Source organism: Schistocerca gregaria, chromosome 6, assembly GCF_023897955.1.
Source record: "Schistocerca gregaria isolate iqSchGreg1 chromosome 6, iqSchGreg1.2, whole genome shotgun sequence".
In the NCBI taxonomy this organism is placed as follows: Eukaryota; Metazoa; Arthropoda; class Insecta; order Orthoptera; family Acrididae; genus Schistocerca; species Schistocerca gregaria.
The window spans coordinates 141,294,977-141,318,704 of NC_064925.1; the positions used below are offsets into that span (position 1 = coordinate 141,294,977).

Below are 23,728 nucleotides of genomic sequence, written 5' to 3' on the forward strand. Positions count from 1 at the left end.
AAGTTTAAGTAGTTCTAAATTCGAGGGGACTGATGACCTCAGATGTTAAGTCTCATGGTGCTCCGAGCTATTTGATCCATTTTTTTTGTAAACTGGCATGGTTAAGGTAAAAGTATGTTAGCCATTCTAGCAGCAATTTTTAACTGCCATTGTCCAGATTCTCAACCTTCAATTGATACTCCAGAATTAAATATGCACTCTTCAGCGGTGTGTGCACGGATACGAAACTTCCTGGCAGATTGAAAATATCTGCCAAACTGACACCCCAACTCGGGACCTTTGCTTTTCGTTTCGAAGTTAGGAGCAGAAGTGAAGCTGTGAAGACGAAGTGTGACTCGTGCTTGGGTAGCTCAGCCGGTAGAGCGCTTGCCCGCGAAAGGCAAAAGTCCCGAGTTCGACTATCGGTCCGGCACGCAGTTTTAATCTGGCAGGAAGTTTCTACCGATACTGGTTAACGTGGTTACAGAAATGTTGCACGACTAGCGACTCTATTCGTGGCTATCAGAGCACAAGAAAAAAAGTCAGTTAGGATAGCAGGAGTATTACCTCTGCGCAAGCGGAGGTACTGCTTTCCCATCTCCAAATATGAATCACACCAGTACGGCAACTGGGTAAATCCAGCGTCGCAGTGCAAGATTTACCTGTGGTGTGGGAGCAGCAGCGGCGACCGAGAAGCTGGGAGGGGCCGCGGTGAGGAGCCGGTGTCCACCGAGCTGCTGTCTGGCAACTCTGTTGATTCTGCAACAAACATTCACATTCATCATACGCAGTCCGTAGCTTAAACATACACGCAGTGCACGTTAAGTTGACACTTAACCTTTGCCTGGCGCCCAATCTGACCCTGCAATGTTCATTCACTGACTGTAGACATACTGTCTGCAGCGTCCACTAAACGTAGTCTAAAATCTACTCACAATTGGTCCCTTAACTTTGTCTGCCAAACCTACTTACGTTGCAACGAACATCGCCTTAGTATTAACACTGTCTCTGAGGCTATTTCCACGTTTAGTCAACACACTACCCACATTACGAGGTAACTACGACTTAACTTCGTGTCTGTGGATGACAGTCTACTATCAGATAGAATATCGCTTGAACAGTCCACGGGTATACTCCCGGATCATAGTGTCCAACGGGCACAATATTTCGGGGATCAGACATGTCGCCATCGTCAGGTGCGCTGACGAAGTGAGCTCCTGAGAGCGAGCGACCGATTTAAATACTCTCCAACCGCGTGCCGTTTTCTTCGCCGTCCCGCGCGTCGTAGCGACGATGTGCTTGCTACGTCCGCTCTGGTCACCAGTTCGTACCTCTTGCTGAGAGTCTTCTTAATTACATAAAATGTCAGGTCCCAAGCCGCCCGCCCTCAGGAGCTCAGTTCGTCAGCACACCTGACGATGGCGACATGTCTGATCGCCGAAATATTGTGCCCGTTGGACACTATGAACCGGCAGTATACCCGTGGACTGTTCGAGCAACAAATACGCCGGGAGAAACTCAATAATCACAGCTAGAATATCGTTTTTCGAAAAGAATGAGGTGCTCGGAGGGGTAGTACGTAGTCCTTGTCAGCACTCTTTGCTGATAGAAATGAACTAACGTAATACAGAAAAGTACAGATCCCTTCGAAGTCTGATGCTTGCACGTCTATGCCATGGCCCTTGGTCAACGGAGTACACTTGGTGTACACAACTGTATCATTCAAAAATGAAAAAGTAGCTTTCTGGCGCTTTGAAATAGAGACTTGCAAGCTCAAGAGGCCAACCATAACAGAAAACATTCCAGGATCGGTGAGGCTAGCCACTTAGCTGACAACCGAGTCTGTAAAAACCTACTGTTATAAAATACATTCAAGAAACATCTGTCGTGAACTGTTTACGACGAACTGGTAGACGTCTAGAGAACTACAGGATAGGGATTACGGAGAGCACTAACTCTGTACCAAGCTGTAGTTTTCAGGAAATTACTTGATCAGCTATATGCGTACCTATTATGTGTCACCACCATTCTGGACGTTGTAAGTAGGCTGTTTAGGTTTTTATGTTGCTAACGTCACGTAGCGCTCTGTATGAAACTCACTCGCTGTGCTGTGTGCAGTCTGTGGCTGGTTGGCACTCTTGGAATATTCGCTATTGTAGTGTTGGGCAGTTGGATGTGAACAGTGCGTAGCGTTGCGCAGTTTGAGGTGAGCCGCCAGCAGAGGTGGATGTGGGGAAGTGAGATGGCGGATTTTTGAGAGCGGATGATCTGGACGTGTGTCCATCAGAAAGAGTAAATTTGTAGGACTGGATTTTATGAACAGATAATTTTTGAACACTATTAAGATAAATACATTGTTTGTTCTCTATCAAAATCTTTCATTTGCGAACTATGCCTATCAGTAGTTAGTGCCTTCAGTAATTTCTTTTATTTAGCTGGCAGTATTGGCGCTCGCTGTATTGTAGTAGTTCCGTTAACGAAGATTTTTGTGAGGTAACTGATTCATGAAAGGTTAGTCAGGGCCATTCTTTTGTAGAGATTATTGAAAGTCAGATTGTGTTGCACTAACAATATTGTGTGTCAGTTTAGTGTTGATCAGAATAAGTAAAGAGAGTAATGTCTGAGTATGTTCAGTTTTGCTCAGCTGTTTGAAAAGGAAATAATGTAAGAGGTTTATCAGCACAGTAATTCATTAATTTTTCCACGGGGACATTACATATGGCGACCCTGCCAGGATACCTCACTGGAATCTTCTGTTTTTTTCTTGTAGTTTGTGTAATTAGTGTAGCTTTTGTTTATGGCTAGCACATAATTGTAGAAAGAACCTCCTTTGTAGTTGCACCAAACTGTGCATAGTTGAACTGCGATGCACCACCGGTAGTGTTGCAGTAAAACTAAATTTTTTGCTCAGCATTGTTCTCGTTGAGGTTGTTCTTATATTCAATCAAAAGATTTTTTTGCTGCAGCTCTCTAAGCTACGGTATTCTATGCAAGTTAATTTACCTCTACGTACACTAAGTACTGTAACCTCCTTCCATTTGATTCTCCTTACCGTATTCTATCCTTAGCCTCTTCTACCATTTTTATCCTCGATCCTATTACAATCGTCAGTCTTCTCATTGGTCTGATGTGGCCTGCCTCGAATTCGTCTCCTGTGCCAACCTCTTCACCGCAGTGTGAAATTTGCAATCTCTGTACTGAATTATTTGCTGGCTGTATTCCAATCTCTGTCTTCCTCTACAGCTTTTGCTCTCTACAGCTCCGTCTAGTACCATGGAAGTCATTCCCTGATATCTTAACAGATATCCTATCATGCTGTCCCTACTTTGTTTTGGCTTTTTACACATATTGCTTTCCTCTCCGATTCTGTGCAGAACCTCCTTATTTCTTACCTTAACAGTTAACCTAATTTTGAACATTCATCTGTAGCATCACATCTCAAATGCTTCGATACCCTTCTGTTCCGGTCCACAGTCCATGTCTCATTAAGCCTATGTTTGATACAAGTAGATTTCTCTTTGCTAGGAATGTTTTTCCACAATTCAGTTCAGTACCTCCTCACTAGTTACTCGACCTAGTCCTTTAATCTTCAATCCATTTTCTGTAGCGTCACAATTCAGATGTATCTATTCTCTTCTTATTTGAGCTGCTTACTGTCCACGTATCACCCTTTTCGTGAGTATGAGGATGGGAATGTCGTAACATGCAACGCTCGTAGATATCTCAACCATAATTGCTAAGTGAAATACATACTAATTAGGATAAAGTACAAAGTTTGTACCACACATCTACTGCATCCATATGTGGACGAGGAAAGTAGTAAAACATAACTGTAACTCTTGAATGCCATGGGAGATTTCAACTAAAAGTAGTACTCATATAGCTTAATATGCATGAAAAGTACTGTACAGGGTGAAAGGCTTGCTGCAACTTGCGCAAGTTGGATGAAATATAAAAATCAACGAAAACAACCAATATTAGTGTCAAATCTAACTTTTTCTATGAGCTAGTCAACAATCTTTTTCTCACGCTCACCAAAGAGGAAGTGTTTTGTTTTTCGCGTATTGGTCAGTGGAGATTTTTTGTAATTGCTTTGTGTTTGGTGCTGTACGAACAAAAGGAGATAACTTTATGGATTTCTATAGATATCCAAACTGATTCCGCGTGAACTCCAGGGAGCCCGCAGCACTGGGAGTCAGCCCTAAATTGCAGGGACAATATTCACTAACTTACACACGCACACACTCACACACACTCACCAGAAATACTAAAATCGTATAGGCAAACAAACTCCATTTAGTTATGCTACAAGTTATTGAAAACCATGTTACTTCAAAATATAGGGGATGGTTAATCATAAACGGGACAATACACGTCCTGTATGGACACTACTGGCCATTGAAATTGCTACACCGTGAAGAAATGCAGATGATAAATGGGTATTCATTGGGCAAATATATTATACGAGAACTGACATGTGATTACAGTTTCACCCAATTTGGGTGAATAGATCCTGAAAAATCAGTACCCAGAACAAGCACCTCTGGCCGTTATAACGGCCTTGATACGCCTGGGCATTGAGTCAAATGTGCTGGCCAGGGAAGCAGTCTAACATTTTCTGTATCCAGAAAGGCCCGTACAGTACCTGCAACATACGGCCGTGCATTATCATGCTGAACTGTAGAGTTTCGCAGGGATTGAAGGAAGGGTAGAGCCGAGGGTCGTAACACATCTGAAATGTAACGTCCACTGTTCAAAGTGCCGTCAATGCTTACAAGAGGTGGCCGAGAGGTGTAACCAATGGCACCTCATACCATCACGCCGGGTGATACGCCAGTATGGCGATGACGAATACACGCTTTCAATGTGCGTTCACCGCGATGTCGCCAAACACGGATGCGACCATCATGATGCTGTAAACAGAACCTCGAGTCATCCGAAAAAAAATGACGTTTTCCCACTCGTGCACCCAGGTTCGTCGATGCAGCGTCATGGGTAACCGCAGCCGTGGCCTCCGAGCTGATAGTCTATGCTGCTGCAAACGTGGTCGAACTGTTCGTGCAGGTGGTTGTTGTCTTGCAAACGTCCCCATCTGTTGACTCAGAGATCCTGAATCCCCCGATTCCATATTCTGCTAACAGTCATTGGATCTCGACCAACGCGAGCAGCAATTTCGCGATACGATAAACCGCAACCGCGATAGGCTACAATCCGACCTTTATCAAAGTCGGAAACGTGACGGTACGCATTTCTCCTCCTTACACGAGGCATCACAACAACGTTTCACCAGACAACGCCGGTCAACTGCTGTTTGTGTATGAGAAATCGGTTGGAAACTTTCCTCATGTTGGCACGTTGTAGGTGTCGCCACCGGAGCCAACCTTGTATGAATGCTCTGAAAAGCTAATCATTTGCATGTCACAGAATCTTCTCCCTGTCGGTTAAATTTTGCGTCTGTAGCACGTCATCTTCGTGGTGTAGCAATTTTAATGGCCAGTAGTGTATTTTGTAGGGACATCGCGACACTTTAGCCAAATAAGGAAGTACTCTACAAAATGGAACGCCTGGTCACCATAATGTTGCTTTCATGTCATAAGACATGACACACTGCCACAGAGAAGGGAATTCTAGAACTCGCAGCGAGCAAATAATCGTGATGTGTTAAACCCAGCGGAGTAAGTGCGAAACAAACTGACAACAAACACCGCACGAGACTTATCTAGACAAGGTACGACAGCAGCGCTTACCCCTTGCAGGCACTTGCGGCTTGATCATGTGCGTCCCCACAGGCGGCGTGATCTTGCCGCGGTCCCCGCCGGCGCCGGAAGACCCACGCAGCAGCGATGCCAACCTTGGGCCCGGAACGTCGCCCCTCGTTTCAGTAGCCTGGTTACGGCGCACCTATGGAGGGCCAGGCAATATTAAGTTCCGCTTAATGGATTCTGCAAAATGTATGAGACAGCTGAAATACCCTCAGACTTCCAGAAGAATGTAATAATTCCAATCCCAAAGAAAGTAGGTGTTGACGGATGTGAAAATTACCGAACTACCAGTTTAATAAGTCACAGCAGCAATATACTAACGCGAATTCTTTACAGACGAATGGAAAAAACTGTTAGAAGCAGACCTCGGGGAAGATCAGTTTGAATTTCGTAGAAATATCGGAACACGTGTGGCAATACTGACCTTACGACTTATCTTAGAAGCTAGATTAAGAAAAAGCAAACCTAGGTTTATTGCATTTGTAGACTTAGAGAAAGCTTTTGACAATGTTGAGTGGAATACTCTCTTTCAAATTCTGAAGGTGGCAGAGGTAAAATACAGGGACTGAAAGGCTATTTACAATTTGTACAGAAACCAGATTGCAGTCTTAAGAGTAGAGGGGCACGAAAGGGAAGCAGCGGTTGGGAATGGAGTGAGACAGAGTTGTAGCCTCTCCCTAATGTTATTCAATCTGTATATTGAGCAAGCAGTTAAGAAAACAAAAGAAAAATTCGGAGTAGGTATTACTATCTGTGGAGAAGAAATAAAAACTTTGAGGTTCGCCGATGACATTGTAATTCTGTCAGAGACAGCAAAGGACTTCGAAGAGCAGTTGAACGGAATGGATAGAGTCTTGAATGGAGAAAATAAAATGAACATCAACAAAAGCAAAACGAGGATAATGGAATGTAGTCGAATTAAGTCGGGTGATGCTGAAGGAATTACATTAGGAAATGAGACACTTAAAGTAGCAAAAGGAGTTTTGCTATTTGGGGAGCAAAATAACTGATGATGGTCGAAGTAGAGAGGATATAAAATGTAGACTGGCAATGGCAAGGAAAGCGTTTCTGAAGAAGAGAAATTTGTTAACATCGACTATAGATTTAAATGTCAGGAATTCGTTTCCGAAAGTATTTGTACGAGTGTATGGAGTGTAGCCATGTATGGAAGTGAAACATGGACGATAAATAGTTTGGACAAGAAGAGAATAGAAGCTTTCGAAATTTGGTGCTACAGAAGCATGCTGAAGATTGGAAGGGTGGCTTACATAACTAATGAGGAGGTATTGAATAGAACTGGGAAGAAGAGGAGTTTGTGGTTCAAATGGTTCAAATGGCTCTGAGCACTATGCGACTTAACATCTGTGGTCATCAGTCGCCTAGAACTTAGAACTAATTAAACCTAACTAACCTAAGCACATCACACACATCCATGCCCGAGGCAGGATACGAACCTGCGACCGTAGCAGTCGCGCGGTTCCGGACTGAGCGCCTAGAACCGCGAGACCACCGCGGCCGGCGAGGAATTTGTGGCACAACTTGACCAGAAGAAGGGATCGGTTGGCAGGTCATGTTCTGAGGCATCAAGGGATCACCAATTTAGTATTGGAGGGCAGCGTGGACAGTAATAATCGTAGAGGAAGACCTAGAGATGAATACACTAAGCAGATTTAGAAGAATGTAGGCTGCAGTAGGTACTAGGAGATGAAACAGCTTGCACATGGAGAGCTGCATCAAACCAGTCTCAGGACTGAAGACCACAACAACAACAAAATACGAAAACTGCCAAGGCACTTTATCTGCCCCCCCCCTCAAATTTCTAATTGGTAAGTAAAACAGACGTAGGTGTTCACTCGACATGAAGTGAGAACAATGAAATATGTAGTAGCGGCATTTGTGGTCTTCACTACGAAGACTGGTTTGACGCAGCTCTCCATGCTACTCTATTCTGTGCAAACCTCTTCATCTCTGAATAACTACTCCAACTTACATCCTTATGAATCCGCTTACTACATTTATCTTTTGGTCTCCCTCTACGATTTTACCCTCCAATACTAACTTGGTGATCCCTTGATGCCTCAGAACGTATCCTATCAACCGATCCCTTCTTCTATTCAGGCTGTGCCACAAATTCCTTTTCTCCCCAATTATATTAAGTATCTCCTCATAAGGTATGTATCTATCCATCTAGTTTTCAGCATTCTTCTGTTCTCTTCTTGTCTAAACTGTTTATCGTACATGTTTCACTTCCGTATGTGGCTACCCTCCATACAAATACTTTTAGAAAAGACTTTCTGACCCTTAAATCTATATTCGATATTAACAAATTTGTTTTCTTCATGAACGCTTTTCTTGCCATTGCCAGCCTACAAATTATATCCATTCTACTTCAGCTGTCATCATATATTTGGCTCCCCAAATAGCAAAATTCATGTAGAACATTAACTGTCTAGTTTCCTAGCCTAATTTCATCAGCATCATGAGACTTAATTCGACTACTTTCCATGATCCTTTTTGCTTTTTTGGTGTTCATATTATACGCACCTTTCAAGGCATGTAGTAGCAAAAAAGTAGATTACGATTATGGAACAACTATAATATGTCTCTATGCATCGAACAGAAATCCTTTAAAAATTCTCAGCACGTCACATAGCTCTTACATGAAACAGAAATTATCAGGTAAGTATCTACAAATCGATCATCTTAATCATATTTACACATATATGACTTATCTCAGTACTTTGTATCCATTAATAAAAAAAGTGACTCGACTAGAAAACTTATAACAGTTCAGTTCGATACAAGTTGCCCAAAGTACGGAATATCTGACACTATAATCACACGATATGGAAATACAATATCACAATAATATCATAAGTGTGAACTTGGTCCCACGCTTTAAGTTTAACTAAAGGAAAACATATTTCTTTTTGGTGTATAGCAAGTAACTTCAGTAAATATTATGATTAAGCCCAGGAGCAATACGTGACATCAATGGAATGTGATAGTATTAATGTTGCTGACAATGGAGAAGCGAATGACATTCATCTTGCCAAAAACAGTTCTCACTGGAAATATTATACTGTCGTCGCAATCTTTTCTTATCTTTTTTGGAATCCAACAATGAAATTCCTTGTTCTATCTACTGCAGATTCACATTTTTTAGTGCCCCACATAAATATGTTTCATTTTCGTTACAGTCGTAACTAAGTGGCCAGTCTCACATACAGTAAGAGGCAGCGAAGTGAAATGGAGAGAAAGTCAGGACAGACAAGTATAGGATAATAGCAACAGCAGAAGAAAAGAGTTAAAACGGGGTAGGGTTCTTTATGAGAGTGACTTATTGCGAACAACACAGGACTAGGCCAAATTCATCAGTACTGACAGCGAATCAACGCAAACAACAATAGTTCATGCAGGGCGTGTACATATCATCCTCACGAGCAGTAGGTGAAGAAATAAACAGTCTATATTAGGCAACTCAGTACATGAAAGGAGATGAAAATAAAATAGCCATGATGTATCTTGGACCGCTATGATGGATGAAGATATTTAAGACAGAGTTACGAGAGAATATAGGCTTGGTAGTAGGAATGAGAGAGGAGTAATCCTAAACTAAACGTCATCTGGTATAACTGTTCAATTATCATAACAAAAGTTGGTATGCTTGGAAACGGCTTGGAGACGTAGGAAATTTCCTGCTTGATAACATCATGGTCAGAATTAAAATCCGAAACCATGTAAATGATTGTAAGACGTACCCAAAAATGGATACAGACTAATAAAATCGTATCACAACTTGATAGTGATGCACAGTAGGCAGAATAATGGAATCGTCCGGCAGAAGCAATGGGTAGGCAAATGGGGGATTATTTTATTGAGGAATGATGACTGCAAGTACTGCGATTATGAATAACATAGTAGGCAGATGAGTAGAAGATAAATGAACTTAATTATTTTCAGCCATAATGGTTATGTTTGTGCACCGTGACTGTATGGGATAATAATTTATTTCAAGTTTCTGCTACCAGTCACTTTCTATTTTGTGCTTAATCTAACATAATGCAACGCGTTTCGAACATGTTCTGTTCATCTTCAGGCGTTTATACATACATACATACATGCATATAGAGAAATGTTACTAAAAACTAAACAGTCTTAAATAGAGTAATCTAGAACTCTTTGTCCATTTTTTTACTGTAGCTGCTGGTGTAGCATTTGGGGGGAAGGAGGGGGCAGTGTAGGGATAGAAATCAAATTCAGTGATGTCTTCTGCTGGTTTTCTTTCTTGTGGTTGACTATGCATAACACAGCCTGTATAGGATGCAGATAGATTTGCATCAGTTATGTGTTACGAAAATAGTGTGAAAGGCTTTTATATGACAGTTGATCACTTACAATTTCATCATCTTGCTGCTTCACTTGCATCACTGGTGTAATGGCGGAGCTGTTGATTGACATTACACTATTGCACATTATATTTTGTCACTGATTGCCAAGGTAATTCACTGCACAAATTGCTTCGATATTATACACACTACACAAGATGGCGGATTGTAGCATTTGAGTCTGTATCGATTAACGAAATTTTGTATCGATATTCTTGGTACTAACAGATCTGTAGTCAATTATTTACATTTCATATCTTGAACCTAAAGAGATAGAACTGCCTTAAGACTGTTTAAGAATTTTGAGATTTTGAAAATTTCCGTTTCTTATGTGATATCCATTCTTTTACTTTTTCCTATTTTGTGTAAAATTTCGAGGTTGTCTTCGATTTTCAAAGGGTGGCCTGTGTCTTTAATGTGAATTGCTACTTCTGATTTGTTACATTTGTCATGCCTGAAGCAGTAAATGTAACAAATCAGCAGTAGCAACTCACATTAAAGACACAGGCCACCCTTTGAAAATCGAAGACAACCTATAGATTTTACACAAAATAGCGAAAAGTAAATGAATGGATAGCATGGAAAAAATGGAAATTTTCATATATAACACAAAGCATAGAGATAACATTCTTAATGAAATAACTGAATTCCTAAATTCAAAACTATTAAACAGTCTTAAGCCAGTTCTAACTCAATAGATTCAAGATATATAATGTAAACAGTTGACTACAGATTTGTCAGTACGAAGAATAACGATCCTGATGCAAATCTATCTGCATCCTATACAGGCTGTGATATGCATAGTCAACCACAAGAAAGAAAACCAGCAGAAGACATCACTGAATTTGATTTCTAGCCCCCTCCTTCCCCCCAAATGCTACACCAGCTGCTACAGTAAAAAAATGGACAAAGAGTTCTAGATTAATCTATTTAAGACTGTTTATTTTTTAGTAACATTTCTCTATATGTATGTATGTATGTATGTATGTATGTATAAACGCCTGAAGATGAACAGAACATGTTGCATCCTAAATCTAGTTTAAGACTGTTTATTTTTAAGTAACATTTCTGTATATGTATGTATGTATGTATGTATGTATGTATGTATGTATGTACGTATAAACGCCTGAAGATGAACAGAACATATTCGAAACGCGTTGCATTATGTTAGATTAAGGATAAAATAAAAAGTGACTGGTAGCAGAAACTTGAAATGAATAGTAAATGAACTTACTTACAAGTGGCAATCAAAATAACTACCGACAAAATTAAAACGAAAGATGTCAACATGAAGAGTACAATAAGAATTGCATTGTTAAACGCAGAGGAGAGAGTAGATAGGTAGAAGGAGCATAATGAGGACTTCTACGAGGAAGAGATGCAGTCCCCTGACGTAACAGAAGAAGAAATTGGTGTCGATTTCAAATACGTAGGAGATTCTGTAACCAAGTCAGAATCTGACAGAACTTTGGAAATCTTTCAATAACATAGTGCAGAAGGAAGAGCTAACATTCCTTTGGATTTTTAAAGTGATTCGGCGTAACAGCAATCAAACGATTTCTCAAGTTAGTGTGTTGAATCAGTGACACTGCAGTACGCCATTGGACATTCAGCAGTGTATCATCCAACACGTCTGAAGAAATCAAAATGACTTGACAAAAATTATTTTAAGAAGAATGGAAAAGGAAATTAGGAATCTGTTAGATGGATATAATTTTGGCACTTAGAGAATATAATGCCACCAAAGATAATCTCTAAATTCTCACTTGATAATGCAGGTAAGAATTCGGAAAAAATCAAAACACTTTTATAGAATTTGGCGACTTATAAAAATTTTGACAACGTAAAATTGTGTAAAATGTGCAAAATTATCAGAAAAATAGACGTACGTTATAAGGAAAGACATCTAACGCACAACATGTACATAAATCAACCGCCCTCCCCTCTCCCGTCCGCTCGCCATCCTGCCACCCTCTCCTATAAACGATGTACAGCGCTGAGGTGGTGTCTGCATGTCTCAATGGTACAGAGCCGTAACCACAATTGGGGGGTATCTGTAGGAGAGGCCAGACTATCCTATGGTCCCTGAATAGGAGCAGCAGCCTTCTCCGTTGATGCTGGGTAACAGTCTGGATGACTGAATTATCTAGCCTTGTAAAATTAGCCTTCGTTGGCTTGCTGTGCTGACATTGTGAACAACTGAAACCAGGGGGAATCTACGGCTATTATGTTTCCCAGTAACATCCGGCTCTATTGTATGGGTAAATGATGATGGCATCCTCTTGGGTAAAATATTAAATGATTAAAATACTCCTCCGTTCAGGAAATAGACAACTGACCTGGCATTCCAGGTCGCAGGGTGGGACGTTGGATCAGTTGATCAAATAGACAGATTAGAGAATTTAAAAAGAGACATAGGCTGAAGTCAGATATAGTGGAAATTACTGACAGCCATTGACCAGAAGAAACAGACTTTAGGTCTGATGGGTGCAGGGTTGTCAAAGCAAAATCAAATAGGGGAAATGCAGGAGTAGGTCTAATAAGGAATAAGGAAATAGGAATACAGTTAAACTACTGTAAACAGCATAGTGAACATATTACACTAGCCAAGATGTACGAAGCCCTCTCCCAATACAGTTGAATAAATTGTTGTCCTACTAGCGCCACTGATGATGAAGACACTGAGAAAATGTATCATGAGACAAAACAAATTACAGAGATAGTTAAGGGAGACGAAAATTTAATTGTAATGGGTGACAAGACTCAACAGTACGAAAAGGAAGAGAAAGAAAAAATAACAGCGATAAAAGCGGAAGCCTCCTACTGGAAATTTGGACACAACACAATTTAATCTCTGTTAAGACTTAAGAATCGTGTAAGAACGTTACATAAGTGGGAGAGACGTGGAGAAGGTTTCAGATTGATTATTGAGTTTAAAGATAGAACAGAATTTTCGAAACCTGATTTTAATCTGTACCAAATTTTCAGGGGCAGACTTGGTCTCTGACAATAATTTCTTGGACATGAACATCAGATTAAAAATGAAGAAACTGCAGGAAGGCAGTAAAGAAAGTATATGAAACCTGGATAGATTGAAAGAAGCAGAGGTTGTTGAGAATTTCAGAGCTAATGGTAGGGTTCAAGTGTGGCGCAGACCCTACGAACGCATGGACCCAAGTTCTCAACAAGGTGCTATGTAAGTAGATGTTGTTGTTGTTGTCTTCAGTCCTGAGACTGGTTTGATGCAGCTCTCCATGCTACTCTATCCTGTGCAAGCTGCTTCATCTCCCAGTACCTACTCCAACCTACATCCTTTTGAATCTGCTTAGTGTACTCATCTCTCGGTCTCCCTCTACGATTTTTACCCTCCACGCTGCCCTCCAACGCTAAATTTGTGATCCCTTGATGCCTCAAAACATGTCCTACCAACCGATCCCTTCTTCTAGTCAAGTTGTGCCACAAACTTCTCTTCTCCCCAATCCTATTCAATACCTCCTCATTAGTTACGTGATCTATCCACCTTATCTTCAGTATTCTTCTGTAGCACCACATTTCGAAAGCTTCTATTCTCTTCTTGTCCAAACTAGTAATCGTCCATGTTTCACTTCCATACATGGCCACACTCCAAACAAATACTTTCAGAAACGACTTCCTGATACATAAATCTATATTCGATGTTAACAAATTTCTCTTCTTCAGAAACGCTTTCCTTGCCATTGCCAGTCTACATTTTATATCCTCTCTACTTCGACCATCATCAGTTATTTTACTTCCTAAATAGCAAAACTCCTTTACTACTTTAAGTGTCTCATTTCCTAATCTAATTCCCTCAGCATCACCCGATTTAATTTGACTACATTCCATTATCCTCGTTTTGCTTTTCTTAATGTTCATCTTATATCCTCCTTTCAAGGCACTGTCCATTCCGTTCAACTGCTCTTCCAAGTCCTTTGCCGTCTCTTACAGAATTACAATGTCATCGGCGAACCTCAAGGTTTTTACTTCGTCTCCATGAATTTTAATACCTACTCCAAATTTTTCTTTTGTTTCCTTTACTGCTTGCTCAATATACAGATTGAATAACATCGGGGACAGGCTACAACCCTGTCTCACTCCTTTCCCAACCACTGCTTCCCTTTCATGCCCCTCGACTCTTATTACTGCCATCTGGTTTCTGTACAAATTATAAATAGCCTTTCGCTCCCTGTATTTTACCCCTGCCACCTTTAGAATTTGAAAAAGAGTATTCCAGTCAACATTGTCAAAAGCTTTCTCTAAGTCTACAAATGCTAGAAACGTAGGTTTGCCTTTTCTTAATATTTCTTCTAAGATAAGTCGTAAGGTCAGTATTGCCTCACGTGTTCCAACGTTTCGACGGAATCCAAACTGATCCTCCCCGAGGTCTGCATCTACCAGTTTTTCCATTCGTCTGTAAAGAATTCGCGTTAGTATTTTGCAGCTGTGGCTTATTAAACTGATAGTTCGGTAATTTTCACATCTGTCAGCACCTGCTTTCTTTGGGATTGGAATTATTATATTCTTCTTGAAGTCTGAGGGTATTTCGCCTGTCTCATACATCTTGCTCACCAGCTGGTAGAGTTTTGTCATGACTGGCTCTCCCAAGGCCGTCAGTAGTTCTAATGGTATGTTGTCTACTCCGGGGGCCTTGTTTCGACTCAGGTCTTTCAGTGCTCTGTCAAACTCTTCACGCAGTATCGTATCTCCCATTTCGTCTTCATCTACATCCTCTTCTATTTCCATAATATTGTCCTCAAGTACATCGCCCTTGTATAAACCTTCTATATACTCCTTCCACCTTTCTGCCTTCCCTTCTTTGCTTAGAACTGGGCTGCCATCTGAGCTCTTGATATTCATACACATGGTTCTCTTCTCTCCAAAGGTCTCTTTAATTTTCCTGTAGGCAGTATCTATCTTACCCCTAGTGAGATAAGCTTCTACATCCTTACATTTGTCCTCTAGCCATCCCTGTTTAGCCATTTTGCACTTCCTGTCGATCTCATTTTTGAGACGTTTGTATTCGTTTTTGCCTGCTTCATTTACTGCATTTTTATATTTTCTCCTTTCATCAATTAAATTCAATATTTCTTCTGTTACCCAAGGATTTCTAGCAGCCCTCGTCTTTGTACCTACTTTATCCTCTGCTGCCTTCACTACTACATCCCTCAGAGCTACCCATTCTTCTTCTACTGTATTTCTTTCCCCTATTCCTGTCAATTGTTCCCTTATGCTCTCTCTGAAACTCTGTACAACCTCTGGTTCTTTCAGTTTATCCAGGTCCCATCTCCTTAATTTCCCACATTTTTGCAGTTTCTTCAGTTTTAATCTACAGGTCATAACCAATAGATTGTGGTCAGAGTCCACATCTGCCCCTGGAAATGTCTTACAACTTAAAACCTGGTTCCTAAATCTCTGTCTTACCATTATATAATCTATCTGATACCTTTTAGTATCTCCAGGGTTCTTCCACGTATACAACCTTCTTTCATGATTCTTAAACCAAGTGTTAGCTATGATTAAGTTGTGCTCTGTGCAAAATTCTATTAGGCGGCTTCCTCTTTCATTTCTTAGCCCCAATCCATATTCACCTACTATGTTTCCTTCTCTCCCTTTTCCTACACTCGAATTCCAGTCACCCATTACTATTAAATTTTCGTCTCCCTTCACTATCTGAATAACTTCTTTTATTTCATCGTACATTTCTTCAATTTCTTCATCATCTGCAGAGCTAGTTGGCATATAAACTTGTACTACTGTAGTAGGTGTGGGCTTCGTATCTATCTTGGCCACAATAATGCGTTCACTATGCTGTTTGTAGTAGCTTACCCGCATTCCTATTTTCCTATTCATTATTAAACCTACTCCTGCATTACCCCTATTTGATTTTGTGTTTATAACCCTGTAGTCACCTGACCAGAAGTCTTGTTCCTCCTGCCACCGAACTTCACTAATTCCTACTATATCTAACTTTAACCTATCCATTTCCCTTTTTAAATTTTCTAACCTACCTGCCCGATTAAGGGATCTGACATTCCACGCTCCGATCCGTAGAACGCCAGTTTTCTTTCTCCTGATAACGACATCCTCCTGAGTAGTCCCCGCCCGGAGATCCGAATGGGGGACTATTTTACCTCCGGAATATTTTACCCAAGAGGATGCCATCATCATTTAATCATACAGTAAAGCTGCATGTCCTCGGGAAAAATTACGGCTGTAGTTTCCCCTTGCTTTCAGCCGTTCGCAGTACCAGCACAGCAAGGCCGTTTTGGTTAATGTTGCAAGGCCAGATCAGTCAATCATCCAGACTGTTGCCCCTGCAACTACTGAAAAGGCTGCTGCCCCTCTTCAGGAACCACACGTTTGTCTGGCCTCTCAACAGATACCCCTCCGTTGTGGTTGTACCTACGGTACGGCCATCTGTATCGCTGAGGCACGCAAGCCTCCCCACCAACGGCAAGGTCCATGGTTCATGGGGGGAGGGTAAGTAGATAGCGGCTGCATAATGGTGAGCTGTATTTACATGAAATGGACTGGGTCCTCTGGTCCAGCTGAACCGATCATTGACTGTAAATGACTGTTCATGGACTTTATATTGATGACAATGCGCCACGTCACTGGGCCACAATTATCTTCGATTAGTTTGAAAGACATTCTGGACAATGTGAGCGAATGTTTTGCCACTCCGATCGCCCCACATAAAACCCATCTAACATTTAAGAGACATAATCGAGAAGCAGAATGAGATTTTCACTCTACAACGGAGTGTGCGCTGTTATGAAACTTACTGGCAGATTAAAACTGTGTACCGGACTGAGACTCGAACTCGGGACCTTTGCCTATCGCGGACAAGTGCTCTACCAACTGAGCTACCCAAGCACGACTCACGCCCCGTCCTCACTGCTTTACTTCCGCCAGTACCTTGTCTCCTATTTTCCGAACTTTACAGAAGCTCTTCTGCGATCTTTGCAGGACTAGCACTCCTGAAAGAAAGGATATTGCGGAGACATGGGTTACCCACAGCCAGGGGGATGTTTCCAGAATGAGATTCTCACTCTGCAGCGGAGTGTGCGTTGATATGAAACTTCCTGGCAGATTAAAACTGTGTGTCAGACCGAGACTCGAACTCGGGAACTTTGCCTTTCGCGGAGAAGCGCTCTACCATCTGAACTACCCAAGCACGACTCACGCCCCGTCCTCATAGCTTTACTTCTGCCAGTACCTCTTCTCCTACTTTCCAAGCTTTACAGAAGCTCTCCTGCGAGGTACTGATGGGAGACGAGGTACTGGCAGAATTGAAGCTGTGAGGACGGGTCGTGAGTCGTGTTTGGGTAGCTCAGTTGGTAGAGCACTTGCCCGTGAAAGGCAAAGGTCCCGAGTTCGAGTCTCGGTCCGGCACACAGGATTAATCTGCCAGGAAGTTTCATATCAGCGCACACTCCGCTGCAGAGTGAAAATCTCATTCTGGAAACATCCTCCAGGCTGTGGCTAAGCCATGTCTTCGCAATATCCTTTCATTCAGGAGTGCTGGTTCTGCAAGGTCAGCAGGAGAGCTTCTGTAAAGGTTGGAAAATAGGAGACGAGGTACTGGCAGAAGTAAAGTTGTGAGGGCGGGGCGTGAGTCGTGCTTGGGTAGCTCATATTGTAGAGCACTTGTCCATAAAAGGCTACGGTGCCGAGTTCGAGTCTCGGTCCGGCACACAGTTTTAATCTGCCAGGAAGTTACAATCGAGAAGCAGTTCGTGTACAAAATTCTGCACTTGCAACGCTTTGCAATTATAGACGGCTGTAGAGGCAACATGCTCAATGTTTCTGTAGGGGACTTCTAATGACATGTTCGGTACAAGCCATGTGCAGATGCTGCACTTTGCCGGTCAAAAGCAGTCCGTCACGTATTAGGAGGTATGCCATGACTTATCACATCCCTGTAGAACATATCAAACCTAATTTTGTGTTTAAAAACTAATTATTATGTCATTAATAATGTGTCTTGTATGGATGAAGTAGTAAGTAGTAAGTTTACCAAATATTATAACCATGTTATATTGGACACACACAGTGCAATTCACAACATTTCGAAGTTAATTGCAGTTAACAATAGATCAAACACCTGTACAAAGAATTACTTTGTTTGATATGTCATAAAATACAACATCGCATATTACACATCTTGTGGTTTTTGTATGACAGAGCCTGCAGCGAGTTCATGTGATTTGGCCAGTCACTCACTAATCTATTCTGTCTAATCTAAAATCTTGATAATCTCTGATGGGCTCTCTTTAGACTTGCGTATTTGGGCATTACCTTCCACAACAAACGTCACGATACGGCGACGAAATTCAAGATGATCCAGTTTCTTATTACCTTTAGATTTGGAAGTTACTGTGAGCGCACTAGTGTCATTCCGTCCTGCTACCATTGTATTGCTTCGAAGTCAATGGATCTTCGAGGAGATTACTGGCATCTTAAGTTCCGATCTCCTCTAATTGTCGCTGTATCTTGAATTCATTTATCACCCTGTTCAGTAAGGAGGGGAAATGAGATAAAGTAATTATCAAAATACAGGTGCCAAGAGTATTTCCTCGAACTCAGTACCACTTAAACATACTCAACAGCGACACTTGCTACTAAGCCCAAGTCATTGTAGTTCTCATGTAGAGTACTGCTTGAACCTTGATAAGGAACAATCCAAACAGTCTGTGCAGTACTTGTAGTTCCATTCCCAATTTTATCTCTGTACCGTATTTTTTTCGTGTAATGAACTGCTTGCACCCACGTTTACCGAAGATAGACATCAACGTTTCTTCAACGTTATGTTTTCCTTGAAGATGTGCATTTTCATGCAGTCGTCTGTTGAGCATGCCAAATTAATGATTCACCTTAGGGTATCTCTCTGACTATTATTGTGACATAAGTGTAAACTATACATTATGAACCGCGGGAAAGACCCCAGCAATATGATTATTATGGGAGTGTGATCTTGTTTCCCAGTACATATCCTGCCTCGGCATTCCAATATAATTGCTGAGTACAAGTGCTGTAATAATTGATCTTATTTAACTTGAAGGCACAGCACCCAGTCTATTACGTTTGGTGGTATATTGGTTTGTGAATGTGACGATGATGTCGACAATATCATCATCAAACACGTAACCAAACCATTTTTGAGGAGGGTTTTTATTGTTGGCACATAATATTGTTGAGACCATTCATTATTAGATTTCTCTTTGCATCACCATTTTTATCCTGCCAGCCCTCCCATGTCACCACCATTTCTCCTGTTGCTCCCACAGTTGCAGTGGGTTCATTTCTTCTTGTGTTTCACTTCTCAACTGACTTCTGTGCAGATTCTCCAAATTTGTAATATTTTGATCGTCTGAATGCTCATCAGACACATTATCACAAGTATTAGTGGGGAGAGGGCAGCTTGTGAAATCTGACTGCTGGCATACACGTCATCATTGTATTCGTCGTTTTCATGTGTTCTCAGAGCTTGATTGAAACTGAAACATCTATATCAGAGAAATAATAGTAAACTGACATTTCCTATAAATGATTCCCCCGTCGTGACCGACACGCTATATGTAGCACAGTAATACACTGAAGAGTCAAAGAAGCTGGTATACTTGCCTAACATTGAGTAGGGCCCCCATCACGCAGAAGTAGCCCAACACGACATGCCATGGAGTCGACAAGTGTCTGACGTAGTGCTGGAGGGAACTGACACCATGAATTCCGCAGGGCTGTCCTTAAATCCGTAAGAGTACCAGGGGATGGAGATATCTTCTGAACAGCACGTTGCAAGGCATCCCAGAGATGCTCAGTAATGTTCATGTCTGGCCAGTCTGGTGGCCAGTGGATATGTTTAAGCTCGGTTAAGTGTTCTTGGAGCCACTCTGTAGCAATTCTGGAACTGTGGGGCGCCGCATAGTCCTGCTGGAACTTCCCAGGTCGGTGGGAATGCACAATGGACATGAATAGATGCAGGTGGTCAGGCAGGCTGGCTGTCAAAGGAGTATACAGATGAATCAGGGGTCCCGTATCAATCCAACTGCACACGCCTCACACCATCCCAGAGCCTCCACCAACTTGAATAGTCCTCTGCTGACATGCCGCGAACATGGATTCATGAGGTTTTCTGCATACCCGTACACGTCTATCCGCTCGATACAATTTGAAACGAGACTCGTCCGACCAGGCAAAATTTCTCCAACCATCAACAGACCTGTGACGGGCCCAGGCGAGGCGTAAAGCTCTGTGTTGTGCAGTCATCAAGAGAACACGAGTGGCTTGCGACTCCGAAAACCCATATTGATGATGTTTAGTTGAATTGTTTGCACGTTGACACTTGTCGATGGTCCAGAACAGAAATCTGCAGCAGTCAGCGGAAGGGTTGCACTTCTGTCACATTGAATGATTCTCTTCTGTCGTCGTTGGTCCCGTTCTTGCAGGATCTTTTTCCGCCCGCAGCAATGTCTGAGATTTGATGTTTTACCGGATTTATGATATTCAAAGGTACACTCGTGAAATGGGTCTTCAGGACAATGCCCATTTCGTCGCTACCTCAGAGATGCTGAGTCCCATTGCTCGTGCGCCGTCTATAACACTATGCTAAAACTCACTTAAATGCTGATAACTTGCCGTTGTAGAACAGTAACCAATCTAACGAATGCGTCAGACAATTGTTGTCTTATATATGCGTTGTCGACCGCAGCGCCGTATTCTGCCTGTTTACTTATCTCTGTGTTTGAATATGCATGTCTATGACAGTTTCATTGGCACTTCATTGTATATAATATTGAATACTGCGGATCATTGTTGATATTATAGTAATAAACTGACTTGTCTTCTTTTTCTGGATATAAAACTGATAGTTGCAAATAAATACAATGTATATTACACAGACCTTTCCTACACAATGCGACAGTGTTCTTACGTTTTTCCAAGCACACACACATTATCACTACTTTCCGGTCAAAATAAACATCGGTAGTGCCAGTTTCTCAGTGATGACTCCAATTGAAACTTGTGACAGTGCCTTATAGTACTTATGAACTGCTGGTCATGTAATCATATCACACAGCAGGGTTGTAAACATGATGCATATCGTCTTACATGTAGAACGAGACTTAGCTCGGTTAAATATCTCAGGTTCACTACCACATAAGTGTTGCAACTTTACGCATTCATATCTAACTACTGAAACCATTCTGCTGAATAACCGGCAGAAGAAGACAGCACGTATGGTACGAACGAAATATCAATATATGTCGAGAAACATATTTTATGGTGAGGTACCAAATGGGAACAAAAGGGCTGCAAGACAATCCCGTGAATGCAATCAATTATACCATGAGCCACTGAAAACCAGCCGCTGTAGGAATTTAAAACTCGCAGGCGGCGACCCAAGTATCACCAAACAGTCAGTCGGAGAGGTGCTACGTACAAGCAGAAATAGGCATAAGCAACAGTTCAGCCAAGCTGCAATAACAACTACTTGTGCTCGCGTTTCCGAGACAAAAATTGTGTTCATCAGCGGCATACCAGGTCTAGGGCACGTAGTGTGTACTATCAAATATGAAACGTATGTTAACTGTTGGTAGCAAGACAAGCACCTGTAACTGGGAGAACTATTCGCCGACTGATGGCTCTCCTGCATGTAATGGACAGGTGCTTGTATGGGTTTACTAGGAAGAGACAGGAACACAATAAATTCAAATAAACTAATTATGAAACAGGCTGTAAGAGTATATACGCTTTCGAGGCCGTATTGAAAATGAGATGGAAGTGTGCGAAGCTGGTATCCGGGACAATTGGCCGTTAATGGCCCAACAAAGTACCTTGGTGGATTCCAAGCTGCATGAGAAGACGACTAATAGAAGGTGGGTAGACAAAATTAGGAAAAATTAAAGACTAAATTGATGCATCTAGAGGAAAACTGATGCATGGAGAAATATGGAGAAGGAGGGGATGTCAAATGTCCACTGAGGACAATGATGATAACATCTGTTCTCTATTTGTTAGACCGTGCACATCCTCTTTAAGTTCTTCTACACGATCGACGTTTCGACCCCTCTGTTGGGACATAACTCAAATTCCTCTGGTGTTCATGGCTAGTGTTCAGCTAACCGTGAAACTAGAACATCCTGAAGAAGATCACAGCAGATGGTTCGAATAGTCGATAATGTACAAGATATTAAAGAGGAACACGGCACGGCCTAGCAACTTAGAAGATTTTACCATCAATAACAAGAGGATTTCACCATCAAAGACAAAAGCGAGAAAATCCTGCAGACTTACACAATATTTATCCTAATTCGAAATTTAACAACAGCAATTAGGAAGAAGCGCTGCTAGTGGTAGTGATTTTTCTGGGGAAGTGGCCACATCCTGGCTCGTAGGAACTGCTATATAAATTCTCAAGTGCTTGACCAACATAAACACAAATGAATTTTATCCATAGTGGATGCTGTCGAACTCCGTGACTGTTCCTTTATTGGGTTGTAGAAAAATATCAGCTACCAGTCACAATAAAAGGTTGTTTATTCGTCACACGACCGGTTTCGGGCTCGAACCCATCTTCAGGTGTTTATACCTTCATTTAGATGTTTGTACTGTTTGATATCACTGTATAAATACAAAAAAAGTATTTGCCGGTGACTACACAAATACAAGTGGGACAATTGTAAGTAGTAAGGCAACATTTGACGAAAATATATCTGTACTTACAAAAAGATGAAGCACCATTATTACAGTTATGCTGTGATGATAGTTTTGCCACTTAGTTACACACTTATGGTCATTTTAACGTCCATATATCAGGTATAGATCCATATTACACAATTATGACGTGCACTCGTGAAATACGCTATGTTTACATACAAACGTGGGTTGCGGTCAAAGAACTAGGTGTAGCAAATGTAAAGATGTTGCTCAACCAGAAACCAGCAACATCTTTACATCTGCTACATCTAAGTTCTTTGAGCACAGCCCACATGTTTGTATGTAAACATAGTGTATTTCACGAGTGCACATCATAATAGTGTAATATGGACGTGAAAATGACCATAAGTGTGTAATTAAGTGGCAAAACTATCATCACAGAATAACTGTAATAATGGTGCTTCATCGTTTTGTAAGTACAGATATATTTTCGTCAAATGCTGCCTTACCACTTACAATTGTCCCACTTGTATTTCTGTACTCAGCAGCAAATTTTTTTTGTATTTATATAGTGATCTCCAACAGTACAAACATGTAAATGAATGTATAAACATCTGAAGATGTGTGACTGGTAGCGGATATTTTTCTACAACCCTAACATAAACACAGTTAATGAATAAGTCCTAAAAATAAGAAATAAATAAGGAGGCGTTATTAAACTCGATATTAAAAACACTAATGCACGTCGACGGACTAACCTGCGTCGTCGGTCGTCGCTGCTGCTGCAGATCTCTAAGGAAGGCTTGCAACATGGCGGCGGCTGGGGACCCCTCGTCCCCTCCTGGAGCACTGGCCTGCTGAACACGCGACACAAACCTCAGCCACTCCTCTGCGTCAACCGGAAACAACATCGAGCATCAA

The 23,728-nt window shown here is 41.5% G+C and overlaps 1 protein-coding gene and 1 non-coding gene across 7 annotated transcripts in view; one reads left to right on the plus strand and one right to left on the minus strand.

Moving 5' to 3' along the window:
- The window catches only part of LOC126278426 (uncharacterized), a 140,424-nt gene that overhangs the window by 107,252 nt on the left and 9,444 nt on the right, over positions 1-23,728 (minus strand). For 3 of the 6 annotated variants that reach the window (XM_049978536.1, XM_049978542.1, XM_049978539.1), the window contains exons 3-5: positions 23,566-23,664; positions 5,727-5,880; positions 642-738 (exon numbers count right to left, since the gene is read on the minus strand). In XM_049978536.1, the coding sequence (XP_049834493.1) occupies positions 642-738; positions 5,727-5,880; positions 23,566-23,664 (350 nt within the window). Of the gene's footprint in view, positions 1-641; positions 739-5,726; positions 5,881-23,565; positions 23,697-23,728 lie in introns of all 6 variants that reach the window. The other 3 variants (XM_049978540.1, XM_049978537.1, XM_049978541.1) reach the window with 2 other exon arrangements.
- On the plus strand, positions 17,470-17,544 carry Trnas-uga (transfer RNA serine (anticodon UGA)). Its single transcript has one exon. It is a non-coding gene; the product is annotated as a tRNA-Ser (tRNA).